The sequence below is a fragment of the Frieseomelitta varia genome, unplaced genomic scaffold (genome assembly GCF_011392965.1).
Source record: "Frieseomelitta varia isolate USP_RPSP 00005682 unplaced genomic scaffold, Fvar_1.2 scaffold_1001, whole genome shotgun sequence".
In the NCBI taxonomy this organism is placed as follows: domain Eukaryota; kingdom Metazoa; phylum Arthropoda; class Insecta; order Hymenoptera; family Apidae; genus Frieseomelitta; species Frieseomelitta varia.
In genome coordinates this window covers 62,945-81,019 of record NW_025108642.1, presented here as the reverse complement: position 1 = coordinate 81,019, position 18,075 = coordinate 62,945, and the positions used below count along the sequence as shown (strand labels likewise).

The window sequence follows — 18,075 nt, the reverse complement described above, 5'->3', positions numbered from 1 at the left end:
TGAACAGATCTTGTATTTCATTCACTTAAATAATATTTCTAAACTTGAATCGGACAAAAAGTCCTTAGAAAGTACTGAAAGTACTAGAAACAGATTTTATATTTTATTCGTTTAAATATATCTAAGCATGAATCGCACAAAATTTCCTGCTTTTATTAACATATTCACGATTGGAAATGTTTAAATTAATTAAGAAAAATAAACTAAGTGTCATGAAATTTGTATTGAAAGAAATTTGAAGAAATTATACTCACATCCGTCATTCGTGCCCACTGACAAACACACATTATCACAAATGAGGTACATGTATTCACAGGCCTCTACTATGGCATTAACCGTTCAAATCGAACGCAACGCCATTGCGCTGTTCAAATTTTGCGTCGAGAAGACGAACTACATTTGAGCGCAATGTGCAACTGTCTTGTACACTTTGTGCAACTTTAGATTCCGAAGTCAGCAAACCCAACTTTACTGATACTTGTTCGTCGAAACGTTACTTTTTTCCATACAAACATGTAAGTAATACATTCAATAAAAACTAAAAATATTTATAAATTAATGGTAATATATAGTAATATATACTAATATACAGCATCGAAACAAAAAACAAAAAAAAAGTCGAAAAAACTGAATTTGAAGATTTATAAAACACACATGTACAAGACAACTTTCAATAAAACATATTCAAAGTCTATTTTCTTGAAAATGAAGCTACATGAAAAAATTTTGTTTAAATTTTTCATCTATTTCTTTTTTTTTTTTTTTGCATGTAGAATAAATTCTTGTTATTCCTTTATTATAAATTATTCCTTTCATGTCAGACGTATATAAAATAAGCGCTGTCGCTTGGCATTTTTCGACACAAAAAACAAGTGCTATAGCCATCGTTTGGTATTTTTCTAATGACCCCTAGGACTCAAACAGTTGATTTTATATACGTATGTAAATAGAAAAAACTATGCAGTAAAAACTGAAATCAGGTCTGCCATAACGTATATTAGAAATAATCATAAAAAGTCCCTAGAATATTCTCAATGCATTTGAAATACTTTATCACAGTTTCGTGTAATGACACCTATTATAATGAGTAAAACAGTAAAATTTTTTCCTTTCTGCTATTTGCTGTATTCTCTATTTCTTGCTATTAGTACTTCAAGTCGATCTACATTAGACACATTAACTAATTGTAACATTAATGATGTTTTAAACTTTTTAAATTGGACAAACTAATGGTATAGGGAATAGATTCATAGTTAAAAACTTGAAATTAAAAATTTTTATTTTTATTATTAAATCTTTAATTTTTAATGATTATATTAACCTAAATATATTACATAAAAAAATATTAATTATTTATTACTGCTAATAATATCTTTAGTATTAATTTATTATTTCTTCATATGTGAAAAAAATTGGATAGATATTTACTAGATAACATTTCTAATCTCCGTTCTCGCAACATGTGGTGTATAGAAAGTAGCGGCAATTGTAGAAAATCTTACGACAAGTGCGCATTGTTTTAAATTCTACATTTTCATGTGTGAATTCGTATTATATATATTATTTACTGAAGGTAAAATTTTTATTTATCTATACATATTTTATGTATTTTTTAATACAATATAAAGAAAAATATCAATATTGTTCATTAAATCAATAACTTTTTATATTTTCATATATCATAATGTTAAATTGAAAATAAATTAATATATTTTAAAATATTAATTAAAATTTTATCTTGAATTTTAAATTAATATAGTATTCATATAAAATGTATACTTATAGTATATACAACGCAAGACTATAGTAACTTTTTTATGTTAAAATTTAACCTATATTTTGGGTTGGGGAAGGGGGGGGGGGGATCGTTCAAAATAATTGAAATAATGTCATATTATTTTAAAAATTAATATTAGTATTTTACAGTTATGGATATGAATAATGTTTGAATGTTAAATAAATTTATTTTTAAAAAATTTTTGCTTACGCTACACGTGTTTTGCTTTCGGTTTGCTTCTTATTTATTTAATTTATAAATGTATACACTTATTTTTCGAATATTCTTACATAATTATATATTTGAATTTTACATAAATTTTCTAAAATATATGGTTTATTTATTCATAATTGTCATAAATATATCAAAATATCATACAATAATACCGTACTATATCGTATTATAAAAGGTTATGTTTAAAAAATTTTCATGGACAATTTGTGTAACCCTTTGTAAAAGTTTCATTTTTTGTTGCACGTTTTATTATTAAATTATTTGACATCTTTTTCTGTTGCAAAACATAATTTTTTTTATGATATTTCCATGTAACATTCAAGATTAAATTATATTACAGTATAAATAAGAAAAATGAATCCGGATAAGGAAAAGCAATTTGGTAAAGGAAGAGGATCTATTTTTTTGAAACTTCTAAAAGAAAAAGAAAAATCTGAAAGTGCAGCTCAATCACGAAGTATAGTAGAGCAAAGTAGCAGCATCGAAGAATCAGAACAACAAAATCAAGTCCTCCAATCTCATGTTCCTACTTTAACTGAAATTCCTACAACAGGACATGGAAGAGCTAGTTTATTAAGCAAAGTAAAAGCAATGCGTTTTGCTGAAGCACAAAGTCCTAAGCCAATACAAGTAGCAAGTCAAGGTAGAGGAGCATTGATTAGCAAACTTAAAGCCATTAGGTATGTATCTCAAACTATAAATAGACGTTTAAATATGTAATCTTACTAAATAATATTACAAGCATATCATAGAAAAATTTGTATAGCTTAGCTGAACAACCAAGCGTTGCCTTACAACCTTGTATTGATGCAGGAGTACTAGGTACATTATCTGAGTATGCAATACAAGAAGGCACAAGTTCTTCTGAATTATCTCGTCCAATAAAACCAAAACTTCGACAAGGAACTAGTGGAAGTCCGTAAGTACTAATAATATTCAAAATATCTCTGCAATTATATTATGATCAAGAAAAAAGTATTTTCTTGTGAAAAAATAAATTGAAAGCAGAGAATAATAATATGAAATTCTGTTTATGGAATACAATTTTAAACACTTATTAAATGTATATGCAACCAGTTTATATCATCAATGCTTTTCTATGTTTTATGATTACAAAGATATCCTTGTATATAATATCATTAGTAAAACAGATTAAAAAATAAAAATGAATTTTTAGGATACAATTAAGTGGCAATTACATAACTCTCAAATTAAGTCCTGGGAAAGGATTGTTTAATTATGAAGTTAAGTTTATTCCGGATATTGATTCAAGGCCACTTCGTAGAAAACTTCTTAATCAGCATTTAGAAACATTTGGTCGAACAAGAGTATTTGATGGAGTAACACTATTCTTACCACAAAAGTTACAGAAAGATGTATGTAATGATGAAGCTTTGAAAAGAAGAATATATAGATTTATACAACGTATAATTTTTAGATAACTACACTTGAATCTATTCACCCTATGGATCAGTCAAAAGTGGAATTAAAAGTAATATATAAAAAACAACAAACTATGTCTGAGAATATTCCATTTTTCAATATTCTACTTGGTCGTGTTTTGCGAGCTCTCAGTTTAGTTCGTATTGGCCAAAATAATTTTAATCCAAAAGGAATACAAGCTGTACCACAACACAAGTTAGAAGTGTGGCCAGGCTATGTAACAGCAATTAGTGAATACGAAGGAGGCTTAAAGTTATGCATAGATACACGACATCGTATTATGCGTACTGAAACGATACGTGATATAATGTAAAGTTTGCAAATAATTTCATTAAAAATTTAATGTTAAAATTTTGATGCTAAAATTATAAAATACAATAACGCAGGGTCAAGTTTGGAGGAAAATCAAATTTTAAAGATAGTATTCTGAAGGAATTAATTGGACTATCTGTTTTTACAAGATATAATAATAAGACTTATCGCGTTGATGACATTGCATGGGATAAAAATCCAACGTATGAATTTGAGAAAGGAACTGAAAAAATTTCTATATTAGATTATTATAAATATCATTGGAACTTAGAGATAAAAGACATGAATCAACCACTTTTAGTTCACTGTGAGAATTTTAAATCATCTACTGGTGAAGTGAGTAACTTTATTTTATGTATAAAGTCCAGACAGTAAAACGTAAATGCTAACTTTTCAATTTCAAATTCCATTACACAAATTTTAAATGCAGACACAAGAAAAAATTATATTATTAGTTCCTGAATTATGTTACTTAGCAAGTTTGAGCGAAAGCGTCCGTACAGATTTTAGAATAATGAAAGATCTCATGACATTGACTCAAATGACTCCAAATGCCCGACGTGATGTAATTAGACATTTTATAACAGAAGTACAAAATAATAATGTGCCACGAGAAATATTAGCTGAGTGGGGTTTACAACTGGAATCTGATGTAACGGAATTTACGGGCAGAATGTTTGAACCTGAATGTATTATCTTTGGTAATAATGCAAGATTTACATCTTCAACTGAACGTGGTGCAGATTGGAGTTCTGCAGTGACTAGGAATACTCCTTTAAGAATTGTAAGTATTTTTATATATTATATATTTAATAACTCAAAACTGAAATATAATTATATTTTTAGCCTAATTTGAATCATTGGTATGTCTTGTATTGCCAAAAAGATACAAGATGTACACAAGAGTTTGTTGGTATGCTCAAGAATGTTTCAAAAGTCATAGGTATGTCTATTAAAGAACCACATTTGGTTTGCTTAAAAGACGATAGAATTGAAACATATGTGCAAGCATTAAGAAAAAACATTCAGCAAACAGTTAACTTAATGGTCATTGTGTTTCCTACAAATAGAACTGATAGATATTCCACAATAAAAAGGTAAAAATCTCTATATATTTTAAGTGTTTATTATACATGGGACATATTGCACATTATAAAAATATTTTCTTAAATATTTAGAATATGTTGTGTAGAAATGCCTGTACCTTCCCAAGTAATTATGTCTAGAACTATTTCTCGTGGTGACAGATTAAAAAGCATAACAGAAAAAATTGCTTTACAAATTAATTGTAAGCTGGGTGGAGCACTTTGGGCACTGAATATACCTATGGTATGATGCAAATATTTCTGATTTTTATTTAAAAGAAAACTAAATATAAATACTTAATTTTAATACATTAGGACAATTGCATGATATGTGGTATAGATGTATATCATGCAGGTGCTGGCCAATCAATGAAAGGAAGTGTTGCAGGCTTTGTAGCAAGCCTAGATAAGGCATTGACTACTTGGCACAACAAAGTTTGTATACAAGGTAAACGCCAAGAAATAGTAGATATGTTGCAAATGTGCTTAATTTCAGCCATAAGAGCCTACTATAAGGTAAATAATTCAATATTCATCATAACCGCCATCATGATTTTTCAGACACTTTGATGATCTGACAAAAAAATGTTTGGAACAAAAGTTGATCAGTTTTCAATCGATGACATGTTGCAATACATAAAAGTTTCACAGAAATTTTTTTCAAATAAAAAGTCAAAATAACCTGTTCTCAAATGACGAATTCAACAACCTAAAATAATTTTCAATATAAAAATGTCTAGTAAATTAAGGGAGCGTTATCAGACTTTAACATTATTGATTTCATGTTTCACAAATCACATTGATGTTTTACAATAATGTTTCTTTTGATTTACTCGACATTTCTACATTCAAGGTATCATTTCAACATTATTTATGGTAACAGATCATTCAATTTATCTTTACATTGGCAATATAAAATAAAAAATATTCATCTTCGAGGCAAATTATCATAAAATATTTCCTTAACCATTAGGTTTAAGATCTAATGTGGCTTAATACTTTTTTACTTAGAATTTAATATTCTTTCAATTTATGACGAAAACAATATATGGTTCAATTAAAAAAAATAAAGATGGAAATTTTGAAACTTCTTCACACAAAAAAATTAGTACGACATATTTTGCCTGCCTTAAAACCATTCAATTTTTTGTATTAAACAATTTTTCATTAGATGCATAATTTAAAAGTTATTTTAGATGTGCAAGTTATGTGAATTATCCTGTATAGTCAACTGAAAACTAATCAACTCTTGTTTAAAATATTGTCAGATCTTTTGTCACCATCGGAAGTGCTTGAAAAAATCGTGGGACAGTCATGAGACACTGTATTAATATTTTGTATAAGTTACATGTAACATATTTATAAATGTTATTATTATATTATTTTGTAGCATAATAAACGTTACCCAGATCGTATTATTATATATCGAGATGGAGTTGGCGATGGACAATTAGAGGTCGTTCTTAAATATGAGATAAAACAACTATTAGTAACATTTAAAACTGTACAAGAAAATTATGAACCAACATTGACCGTAATAATAGTTCAAAAACGCATTAATACCCGAATATTTGAGAGATCTGTAAGTATTTAAATAAAAAACAGCAGATTAAATATGAAAAACTTACAGTTATTAATCACACAAATTTATTTAGGGTATGGGAGTAAAGAATCCTCCTTCAGGAACAATTGTAGATTCCTGCATAACAAAATCAGATATTTATGATTTCTTCTTAGTTTCTCAAAATATACGTCAGGGTACAGTATCGCCAACTCGTTATATCGTTATATATGATAATAAAAATATGAAACCTGAACACATACAACGACTGACATACAAGCTATGTCATTTATACTACAATTGGGCAGGCACTATAAAAATTCCAGCTCCTTGTCAATATGCACACAAACTTGTTTCTCTTGTTGGTCAAAATATACAGCAAGAACCACATCAATCGCTTGCTGATACATTATATTACTTGTAAGTTATTTTTATCTATGACTGATTTACTTTTCTAGGAAATTGTTGATTAAAGCTGTGTATCATACAACTCATAAATCATAGATAATTCTAACATAAAAAAACAGGCATTTATTAGATTAATTCGGTACAAAGAATTAATATATTCATATTCATAACTGACTGAAATATAAGTTTGAAAAGTATTATGATAAAAGATAAAGCTATTTTTTTTAATTTATATTATATCGTTTTATTTAATTTATATCAATTATAAAGACAATATAGTATTAACAAATATATATAATATAGTACTTAACAAATTTTTTAATAATATAGCTCATATATTTTTTTACATTGTTCGGCGAATGAAATAGTAATTTTTCAAATGCCCAAAGTATTTGAATGAGTATAGGTTATATAATTCGATACATATTTTATATCAATGCCGTATACATATATTTTTCAATCATTATGTATAAAATTGAGGCGACATCTTTGTTCAACAAAATAAACAAATATTTATTTTGTTATAAATAAATATATATTTTGTCAATTTATGTAGTTAATTATATAAATGTTATGTATTAATGCCCTTTTGAATATATCGACTATCGTGATACCTTGATTACTGAATCACCAAACACGTGATGTGAATCATGAACAAAAAATTTCAAATTTGAACAAATACGAATTCTGGACTATGTATGTGAATATCCAGTACTTCGCTGCCATATATTTAATTAATCGTTAATCCTTATATTATAATAAAACCACTAAAGAGTACGCGTATAATATTAATATAATTTGTATCCTTCGATTTCATGCAAATTTAACCATGTCATGTTTACTTTTTTTGAGTTGTACAATATTATGCATCATTCCTTATTAGAAATTATATTTTGTTCTTCAACACTATATTAAAAACGATTAGTATAGTCGATTAGTATAAAGGAATTTATTTATGTGCTTATGCATGTGTGTTTACAAACGACCCTGCCGATGAGGATCCAATACCCAGAACGACGCGAGCGAAATGCGTGTATCCATAGTCGTCCACCTTGACTTGAAAGTATGCATACGTGTTCGTGCAAGCGCACGTCTCTATATTACGACGTTCTATGTTGGTGTGAGACAGTAAAGAAAGCAATGGCGTAACAAAAATTGTAATATTTAAAACTTAATAACATAATGTCATACATTTATATACATTTTCTTTAACACTGATTTTATTACGATTGTTTTCTCGTTCGTCGTTCAAGACCATCACCATCATTTCAAGTGTTTTTTTTTTTTAGGACAATCGTGAAACAATCTTTCAATCGATTAAAAATTTACAAATAATCCGAATAAATGATGAAAATAGATTGATATAAATCTCGATATATTTAGATGTAACCCAAATCGTTGAGAACTTACGTTTATGAGAAATGAACGTAGCGCAACTGATTGTGAGACAATTTCCGGAATGATTCACCGCAATGCGGTGTTTAGTCGACACGATAGTTACGCCATTGCGAAGGAGACAACCGCATGTGTACGTAAATACGTACGTACGTATGTGTATTTACGGTCGTGGCGTATCGCGTATCGAGTCGCCGCCGTCGCCGCCATTCGAGCGGTTAGCGCCTGCGTACATCTTGTTTACAACTGCGGAGCTTACCATACACATGACCTTTACAAGATGGACATGAGCGCCTATTTAGCTGTCTAGGCGTGCGACGGAAAAAAAAGAGTTGAAGATACATATGTGTCGTTAGTGAAGGTTGATGTGCACGAAAGAAAACGCGGCGTCGAGTGATCTTTAATTCGGTTATCAAAGAGGACAGTCGGAGCACACGTTCGTGATCGCAAGTGACGCGGTATTTGTCGCTCACACGCGGGCGGAAAGGGGAGAGAGGGATGGTGGGTACGAAAGGAGACCCAAATTTTTCACCTCAAGCAGATGTGATTGTGGTGAACAGATTTCGCGTGTGCCTGATCGAGAGTTCACATTCACGATACGTCGTGCATGTTAATACAATGTTAACCACATCGTGAATTTCATTTGTGTATTTCCGCAAAGTGCTCGATATATATTATATATATTATATATTATATATATAAGGGGTGTGGGAAGAGAAGTGCGTTCTCTCGCATCGACCTGGAATGCTGCCGTGTTTTGATGTGCCTACTATTGCGCATGAAAAAATTCTCCTGCCCTTGACAATAGCCTATTTACCCGAACCAGGCCGCCTTTATACCGCGCTTACCAGTGATAACAGGGGTTCAACCACCCACCTACGTGTGCATCGCCTGTCCCACTCTCTTTTTCTCTACCTCTCTACGTATTTCCTCTAAACGTATAAGCAGCAAACGAACGAGTGGCCACGAGCGTGCGCGCGCGCGCGCGCACACACGCCTCTGCGTGTATTGTGTACACGTGAAAACGCTCGCGTGTGTCTGTTCCTCTCTATCGTCGTGTGTACAACCGTTTCTTTATATGTGCCCTGCCTGCCTCTGTGTACGTATATATGCGCCAACCATTCCTGGTGAACGCAATAAATTGCATTATTCTACGCGATAAACAGGCACGCAATTGCCTGATTTTAGCTTCGGATCAACAATTCCTCCAGCTTTCTGTGTAATTCTCCGATCGAAGATATTCGCAGATGCGAAATATGTAAATGCTGGCGAATGACTTGACTGTTCACTTCCGTGGATTTTGTGCAATCCCCGGCCCTGGGATACCACGAGGAGCCCACGAATCGTGGTAGGTGAAATTAGACGAAACCGCGTGACAGGTGGAATACAAAATCCAAATCGAGAATCGTAATCACGGAAAAAAAATCTCACCAGGTGCACAGCTTTTACGTTTCATCAAGAAATTCTGTTTACAAAGTGTATCGTTGTTTTCTTCTCGAAGGACCAATCGTTCTTTTAATTTTCTAACCTCGGTAAACGTGGCTAGTCGACGATACATGTTCGTCTGAATCGCATCAAAGAGACCAATCCATGCGACGCCCTTAGTACACACTGAGTGCACATGCACTGTGGTGGCGTGTTATTGCTTATTTACCCCTGACACGTGCTTCCACCGTTGGCGTGCCTCGAGTACAACGATATCGACGACAACTTTTCCACGACAAAGGCAGCGGCGACGGACACGTTGCTTTGAAAGAAAAGAACATGAACACGATCGCGCACGGCTTTTCAATGGTGTTGTTTTGAATTTACCTTTACGTCGATGAAAGCAAATAATAGTGCCGATTGAGATATCTACGTATGTGGTGTTCCTGCAGTGAAAAAAAAGACCGTGACGGAACTGCTATTCTGACAACGTGGGTGGGAACGTGCATTCTACCACAATGAACTATTGATATAGCGTGTTCGAGTAGAAGATGTGCGTAATGAATTGATTATCCGTAATCATTTATGTATGTACTATATAAATGGTACAATATAACGCGTCAATAGAGAAGGCGCAAAACTTTTGGCGACAACGGCCTTTTTCGATCGTCGCTGTGACGATGTCTTCGAGCAGAAATTTAGTCTCTCCCTCAGGAGGTCCCGTTGTTCTCTCCGGGCACGTGAAGAAGTTGAAAACTCAGAAGAAGAAATTCTTCGTGCTGCGTGGCGAGGCACCAGGGTATCCCGCGTGTCTCGAATATTATGACAGCAAGAAGAAATTTGAAAACAGGCAGCCACCGAAGCGTAGCATTTTGTTGAACAGCTGCTTTAATATTAATAGACGCATGGACACCAAACACAAACATGTTATCGCATTGTACACGAAAGACGAATGCTTTTGCTTGATTCTGGAGAGCGAGAAAGAACTGGATGAATGGCTGAAAGCCATGCTTTTACTTCAGAGCGGAGATGTAGCTGATGGAGAGCAACCTCGGCCTATATTTGGTAATGCGCTATTACGGTTTGAATTAGAATTAGGCCGCGTATTGAAGAAGACGAAAAACATGATTCATGCGCCGAGGAATTTTCCAGTTTTAAATAAACATTCGTCATTTATGAATATAAATTTTATTAAAGTGTCATATTTTGAACTTTCAGTTTGTTGTTTTTTTCAAATACTTCACTCTCTGCAATTTTATGGTAAAGAATAACGAGATCAAAGATCAAATTAAGATTTGCACTTACTTTTTAACAAACAGAACGTGTTTTTTTCTTTTTACTTTTTATTAAATATACATGATCATAATCAGATAAGTTTATTGTTTGTCAAAACTGCTACAGTTATATTTCACGAGAAACTGTGTAAAATAAAAAATATTTTTCTTTATTTACGAAAACATACTGTAATAATTTATAAACAATTCTTATAAAGTTTGAATATCTTTTCATCTTATGTATAGAATAGACATTAATATTGCACTATATGATGTTATAATATTTGGATTATGAATTAAATATAATAATTGTGCTTTATTTATTTCACAATATTATGTTATATATTATTAATTATAAGGAGGTACAAATATTTTATTTCAGAACATGTATGGCAAGTTACAATGCAGAAAAAGGGATTAGGTGAAAGATACAACATTCATGGCCCTTATAGGCTATGTTTAACTGATCGAACATTAAGTTTGGTGAAAATTGGAGCAAAGGATAATTCAGACCCTAGTTTTCCTAGTTTTCTAGATTTCCCGGTAAGCTATTTTCTATTTTTATAGATGAAATAGTCTGAGAGTATATAACACTAATGCAAAATTTTTGTTTCATAGCTAACTCGTATCAGAAGATGTGGATATATGGAACGTATCTTCTATATGGAAGTGGGTCGTTCAGCTGTTACTGGTGGTGGTGAATTGTGGATGGAAGCAGAAGACAGTAACATAGCAAATAATATGCATGATGCTATTATGAATTCCATGAGCAATTCGGGACCACGCGAAAGAGTTCATAGTTCTTCTGCTGCTGATGCCAGTGTATCTAGACATACTGGATCAAGATTCCATAATTCACCATTAGGTGAGACTTAATTTTAAGTAATTATACTTACCACTTTATACTTTGATAGAATATCAGTTATGGTTTTTAGCAATCTGCTCAAAAACTGACCTCCAAAATATATTTTCAGTTATGTAAATACCTTTATGGTGTGTTTATGATATTTTAATGTTCCGGTTTTTTTTCTTAAACATTTTATACAGAAGCTTCTTTGTACAGAAATCATCCTACGAATTCTTTTTGCTTCTATGTGTAAGTTATCGAAGACATCGATTTTTTTTTTTTTTTTATATCAGACCATAACTGCACTACATTATGCCTCGAAATATCGGCTGAATCACGAAATGTACAATTGAAAACTCAGCTTTAGAATAACACAAATGGGTTGCGGGTATTACAGAGGAACACAGGACGCACGAGGAGCAGGTGGATCCAGTTCAACAACAGGAGCAGTTTAATCAGACTCAGAGTACCTCTTCTTGCAATACAATCACGGGTCTGTTTTCTGTCATTGCAGTTGTATGCTTCTTTTTCTTATAAAATGTGGGTGATAAACGCGATTTTAGTTCAACATACTTAAATTTGTTGTATAGCCTATTCAAAAGTTTTTATTTGAAATCACTGAATTTTAAAAACAAAGTTCGTGTTCATCTAAATAAAATTCAAGAAAAATATATAATTTTTTCTGATTTTTGTTTTATTATTTTACATTAATTTTTTAATTAAAGATTTTGATTACATTTTAATAAAATAAGCGAATAATTACACAAAAACTGTAATAACTTGTTAATCGAGAAACTTATAGACAAAACTAACGAGACTTTATCGATTATTATGTTCAAAAATGAGTTCCTAGTATTGCACAATATGTTTCAACACCATACATACATATGACGTTCACGGAAATACATATTAACGAGGCCGAATAGAATAAAAACAAATATAGATTGCGTTCTTTAAGCAAAATTTCACTCAATTTCTAAAAATTGGTCAACCTTGTTCATTTACTAGATAGAAATCTTTTTGCATTGATGATGTTCTGGTACATTTAAATCATTGTTCCCTCTGATAAAAATCTTTCGATCAAATCATTATTAGCAGGTCGATTAAATTTTTATAAAAAGTATGTGAGAAAAGAAAAGTAATTGTACAACAGTGAGAGCTGTATGGTTTGCAGTCGTTGCTGGTACCGGGGCTGGGATTGCTGGGATTGCCTCGACTAATACCAACTGTGCCACTACCACTAGACGTCGTCATTCGGTAGCGAGTCATCCCCAATCCGTCAATAATTCCCAATCCGTTCATGTTACAACAATTACAACAACTACAACAACAACCACTACTATTACCATCACTACGACCGCTACCGTGACCACCACAACCACAACCGCGACAATTTCCCATCAGAGAACCTTGTCGCTGCCCTTAGCTGCCATTATCAATCAAATACAATCATCCAAAAGATCAGTTTTACGCTGTATGTATTTTTGTTTCGTCATATGATAAATCAGCAAGAGATTCTTTGTTTCTCTTTCAGTGTCTCTGCCTCGCTATTTCCTGTTTTATTTTCTGCCCCTTCTTCTTTTTATACTACATTCCTTTTTATGGGAATTCAAATTCGCAAGCAAACATGTTTGCAAACATTGAAATTACTTCATGTTGCGTCATATATAATTTATCTCTCCACGAGATCATCGTATTGCCGTGGAAATGCAAGCTTCTACTCGCATGTGATTCGTTGCACGATACTTCATAATGAAGTAACACTTCTTTTGTCGTGCCAAAAGATTGATGGAATATATTTCTTACAGCATTCAGTTTCAATAATATCGTATTTTCTGGTTTATTTTTCAGACTGCGGATTTTTATGCATTTTTAGATTTTTGTGAACGCAACTAAAGAAATGGAACCTAACTAGAATTTACTTTATCTACTACATATTATAATAAACATTCTACTTTAGATATTTTATATATTTTCGTATATTACATACATTTTTCCGTCTTTCAACTGAACATTCATAAAAATCCACAGTTCATTTATTGTCAGTCTTCTGCCCTCTATGTGAAATTGATCTCTTGACTATATTTTATATTTTTCATAACATCTTGCGTATTGATATATATATATATATATATTGATATATATGAATATATATATATATATATATATATATATATATATATATATATATATACACATATATATTGTCTAGTTATTCCCATCATTTGAAAATATCTTTTTGGCCACTGTTCATTGCTTGATCTAAAATATATGTTTTAATAAATAACAATCTGTGTACCTGAATTGCGAAAATACATATATAGATCTATGGAATCATTTGATTATGCAAATGAACTAACCGGTGCTATGCTGGGAAGATGGGTGCTTTATGAATTTCGTTTCTTAGACTGAGTATTTTATAATATGTCTGATTAATGTGTTCCTAGGTACAAATGTGCGTGACAGGTGTGACAGTTTGCCATCGGGTCGTACCACCACCGAGAGTCATCCAACGGTACAGAGTTATCCTAGGAGTTCTCCTTTTGTACCTCACGTGTTGAGACCACATTCTGTGTATGTAATGAAAGGAGTATCCTACTCGCCACCGATTACTTCGATGCCTATCAGTCCTGCTTCCGGCGCATGTTCTACAGACTCTGCGGGATCTTCCCTTTCAATGGATGATGGTGGTGAAAATGTATTAGAAGAGGGTATTGTTTCAAGATACGGCCACTCTTTGACACCTGATGAACCTGTTATTTTAGAAGAGAATGGTGATGATTACGCTCCGTGGTCTCACTCGCATCATAAATATTCACCAAATTTCAAATCGCATTCTCCTTCTCAGGTGGGTCGTTGATACGTTTGATAAAATGACTAAAATATGAATTAATGAAGTTTTATTTATTTTATAAGTAATACTTATTTATTTGAATATGTTTTGTGTAATTATACGTAGCTTGTATATTTATCTATAAGTATGATATTTTTATGTATAATAGAATAAATATTTATATTTTTATCATTTATGGCATATATTAATAATTTTATTTTAATAAAGTCTAAACTTCTAAAACGAGTAAAAAAAGTATTTTCTCTAAATAATAATGAAGCTATTTTTCTGGTCTTATCGTCGTTATTATATTTTCTGGTAATTTATAATATAATCTAAAATAAAAAATTAAATACTAATAAATTTACTAACATAATGAATAAATGCGTTTAGGAATTGAAATTTATACTGCATTATTATTGTGAAATATATGTTACATCATCTGATGAAGACGAAAATAATAACGCGTACAATTATGCTTTGTTTATAGCAAAGTTCCTATATAGAAATGTGCAGCCCTTGTGGATCAAGTCCTGGTCGTAGTGGAGCCTACATGCCAATGAATTCAGGAACGGGATATTCGCATTCACGTGGATCTTCCCTTGTAGAGGAATCAAACACCTTACCGGAAGGTTATGTACCTATGGCACCCGTTGGAAATAATGGATATGTCGACATGGATCCTTCACATAATCACAATGGCCATTTCTCTGATGATCTGTCCCACGGTGGCAGTAGCTGTTCCGTTACATCTGGAACACCTAGTACAGATTTACGATTTTCTGAGTATCATTTAGATAAAGTAACGAGTTTTCTCCCACCTGGAGAAGATTTACAAGCTAGACCAGCAAGAGCCTATTCCATTGGATCTCGGCCAGAACCTGTAAACAGGCATCGTAAAAATAGGTATAAAAATATTAATTCTATTAATTATGTAGTACAGGATATTGGAAGAGAATTTTTTTTTATATAAACGTAACCAAAATGCATTAAATAATCATGTGTGTGTTTTGTTTTTGATAGACTGGATATCACTCAACAAGAAACTAGTAGAGTGCGAGCGTTCTCTGTAGGTAGCAGATCTAAAAGACCTGAAATCGGGAGGTTAGCAAATATAGTCACTGCACCGTTACCAGTTGGTTGTGAAAGCACGACCTCGAATAAGTCGAATTCAGCACCGTTATTGTCGAGCTCTTGGGGACACAATTCCGGTTGTTCTTTAACGTCTGAACGGATGGAAGACCTAATGGAATTGGACTTTACGAAACCTAGTATTTCAACAACCTTTAACTCACCTCCTTCATCTTATTCGCAGTCGCAATCTCAATCACATTCGTATTCTACTGCCACCGATATCAGTTCCTACGTTGATATGTCTCCTGGACAACCGCCATCGACGACCACTGCCCCATACGTCGATATGACCCGCATAAATAAGGTATTGTATATAGATTGAAATTAATTTATTTATAAATTTTTATATTGTATATAATAACATGAAATTTTATTACAAAACTAATTTGCTTTTCGCCTAATAATATTTAATTGCACTTTTATATTAATTCTTGGTTGTTCAATTTCCTATTAAATTTTTTTTTTTTTTTGCAGATTAATCGTAATAACAATAATAATACAATCACTGCCAATCAGAATCATAGTCACGTACATGTATCGTCCTCTGCTTCTATACATAAACCTGTAATTACTACTTTGAAGCCAGTGGAAGAAGCAGAAGGACCATACATGAGAATGGATGGTATAATGGAGGATTGGTCACAATCCAATGCAAGCCCTAAACAAATTTCCTCGCCTATGCAAGAGGAATGTGTGCAATCAAATGGACCGCCAGGTAAAAGATTTGCTTGACAATCTTTAAATGAATATGTGTTAATTAATTAACTATTTCATAGCTTTTTAAAAATGTAAAAAAATGATTTTGTTTTTTATATTTAATTATTTTCAACAACGGCGTGTGTAATTCACTCACCGAAATATTTTTTCAAAATATATGTCTTTAATAAATTTAATTATATACATAAATCTAACATGTAGATGTGATTTATGTCTTAGGAGCAACCAGAACAGCACCAGTCGACCTTCCACGGCGCCCACCTGCCGACTATGTTGATATGAGTTTTAAATCGAGAACAAGTTTAGAGCAAGATTACATAAATATGAATATGAGCAGTCGAAACAGTCGTAAACCAATAGCAACACGAACTGGTAGTCGAAAAGAAAAATCTCGTTCGCAACCAATTGCGATCCAAGCGGGAAATAAACCCATAAAAACGCCTAGTTTCTTACCTCTAAACGGAAGTCCGGAATCAGAAAGTTTAGCAAGTACACCCGCGACACCGCCACGAGCAACTCCAACAGGTTCCTCAGCGACTATTTTCCCATTTTCCTTGAACAGTCCACAATCACCAGAGAAATCATTCACTCATCAAAAGAATACTGACGAATCTTCACAACTGAATATTACTTCTAAACGTAGTACGATTGTGGAAACTACGAATAGCAGAGTAAGCACGGTCAATTCTATTTTTGTAACGGAGGCGAATAACACTTTGCCGAAAGTAATTAATGATAGACCGTCTAGTCCTACAAGGAAGGATAGTCAAGTTAGCCGCGTAATATCAAACAACTCGTTGACCTCGCAAGATAATACGTTGAACACTGTAACGAAAAAGTTTTCCGATTTAAACGTATCATCGAAGCCACGTTTGATCACTGCATCTCCAAACACCAGCCCGACGTTATCTGGTTTTAAACCAACCGTCGAAAAACAACCCACGTCTCCCAAAATACCAGATGAAACGCCAACGCCCACACCTACTGCTATGTCAAGTCCATTAGAAAAGGAGAATTTTGATAAGGTGCAACTAGATACGGAAGTTTTGCACTACGCTAGTCTAGATCTTCCTGAGGTTGTTAATGCGGTACCTATTTCGTCAGCGTCACAAGAAGGCTTCAATTATGCTAAAATTGATTTCGCTAAACTTAAGCAAAATTAAACGGCCATTATTCGAAATACACGAATGGCTGCATCAATATTATATGTATATGCATCACGTGTCGTAAAATGATATATCGATTTTCTTCATTGACGAATATCAACGGGACAATCGATCGTTCTAACATTGGTCGAGCTGAATTGATAAATCAGTTTTTAATTGAATTAGGGTGCTGGATATAAAGTATAAGTAGACAAGTTTTGTTTCTTTATTCTTAAATTTTAGATTGAAATCATTTTATTCGTTGTACGTTTCTGGCTATGCCAAAAAGGCAAAGGATACAGTTTGTATACAATTTGTAGTCTTTTTATTGAGCATAACAATTATGGAGAATATTGTTGTAAGTTAATCTCTTTTCGAGCTTAAGAACGTATTTGTACATTATCTTCCATTATTTTATGATTTTTGAAACGTGTAAATTATTTTCTTTGTTTTTCATTTTTTCTTATTCTTTTTTTTTTTTTTTT

At 32.3% G+C, this 18,075-nt stretch overlaps 2 protein-coding genes across 10 annotated transcripts; both read left to right on the top strand.

Annotated features, from left to right (window-relative positions):
- The first annotated feature begins 1 nt into the window (after position 1).
- Positions 2 to 6,926, top strand: LOC122537866 (piwi-like protein Ago3). Of its 6 annotated transcripts, none has more exons than XM_043672526.1 (12): positions 2 to 515; positions 2,335 to 2,691; positions 2,778 to 2,930; positions 3,189 to 3,387; positions 3,450 to 3,763; positions 3,841 to 4,102; positions 4,197 to 4,550; positions 4,613 to 4,863; positions 4,945 to 5,095; positions 5,167 to 5,367; positions 6,242 to 6,433; positions 6,507 to 6,926. In XM_043672526.1, exons 2-12 carry the CDS (start codon positions 2,366 to 2,368, stop codon positions 6,834 to 6,836), a joined length of 2,733 nt encoding a protein of 910 aa, XP_043528461.1. In that variant the 5' UTR covers positions 2 to 515; positions 2,335 to 2,365; the 3' UTR covers positions 6,837 to 6,926. The 6 variants fall into 6 exon arrangements, with proteins under 6 accessions (XP_043528461.1, XP_043528632.1, XP_043528552.1 ...); XM_043672697.1 differs by lacking the exon at positions 2 to 515 and adding an exon at positions 1,402 to 1,573 and having other exon boundaries at positions 2,352 to 2,691; XM_043672617.1 differs by lacking the exon at positions 2 to 515 and adding an exon at positions 1,931 to 2,008 and having other exon boundaries at positions 2,352 to 2,691.
- Positions 6,927 to 8,398: 1,472 nt separating this feature from the next.
- Positions 8,399 to 18,059, top strand: LOC122535913 (insulin receptor substrate 1). Of its 4 annotated transcripts, XM_043668236.1 has the most exons (11): positions 8,400 to 8,716; positions 9,404 to 10,705; positions 11,297 to 11,457; positions 11,533 to 11,779; positions 12,159 to 12,254; positions 12,936 to 13,235; positions 14,209 to 14,609; positions 15,085 to 15,500; positions 15,618 to 16,032; positions 16,203 to 16,443; positions 16,665 to 18,059. In XM_043668236.1, exons 2-11 carry the CDS (start codon positions 10,243 to 10,245, stop codon positions 17,606 to 17,608), a joined length of 3,684 nt encoding a protein of 1,227 aa, XP_043524171.1. In that variant the 5' UTR covers positions 8,400 to 8,716; positions 9,404 to 10,242; the 3' UTR covers positions 17,609 to 18,059. The 4 variants fall into 4 exon arrangements, with proteins under 4 accessions (XP_043524973.1, XP_043524171.1, XP_043525795.1 ...); XM_043669038.1 differs by lacking the exon at positions 12,159 to 12,254 and having other exon boundaries at positions 8,399 to 10,705; XM_043669860.1 differs by lacking the exon at positions 12,936 to 13,235 and having other exon boundaries at positions 8,403 to 10,705.
- The last annotated feature ends 16 nt before the right edge of the window (positions 18,060 to 18,075 follow it).

Coding starts and splice junctions, on each gene's coding strand:
- LOC122535913 (XM_043668236.1), top strand. CDS start 10,243: ATGGTACAATATAACGCGTCAATAGAGAAGGCGCAAAACTTTTGGCGA. Junction 10,706..11,296: donor GCAACCTCGGCCTATATTTG/GTAATGCGCTAT, acceptor ATTTTATTTCAG/AACATGTATGGCAAGTTACA. Junction 16,444..16,664: donor GCAATCAAATGGACCGCCAG/GTAAAAGATTTG, acceptor TTTATGTCTTAG/GAGCAACCAGAACAGCACCA.
- LOC122537866 (XM_043672526.1), top strand. CDS start 2,366: ATGAATCCGGATAAGGAAAAGCAATTTGGTAAAGGAAGAGGATCTATT. Junction 2,931..3,188: donor CAAGGAACTAGTGGAAGTCC/GTAAGTACTAAT, acceptor ATGAATTTTTAG/GATACAATTAAGTGGCAATT. Junction 4,103..4,196: donor TTAAATCATCTACTGGTGAA/GTGAGTAACTTT, acceptor TTTTAAATGCAG/ACACAAGAAAAAATTATATT.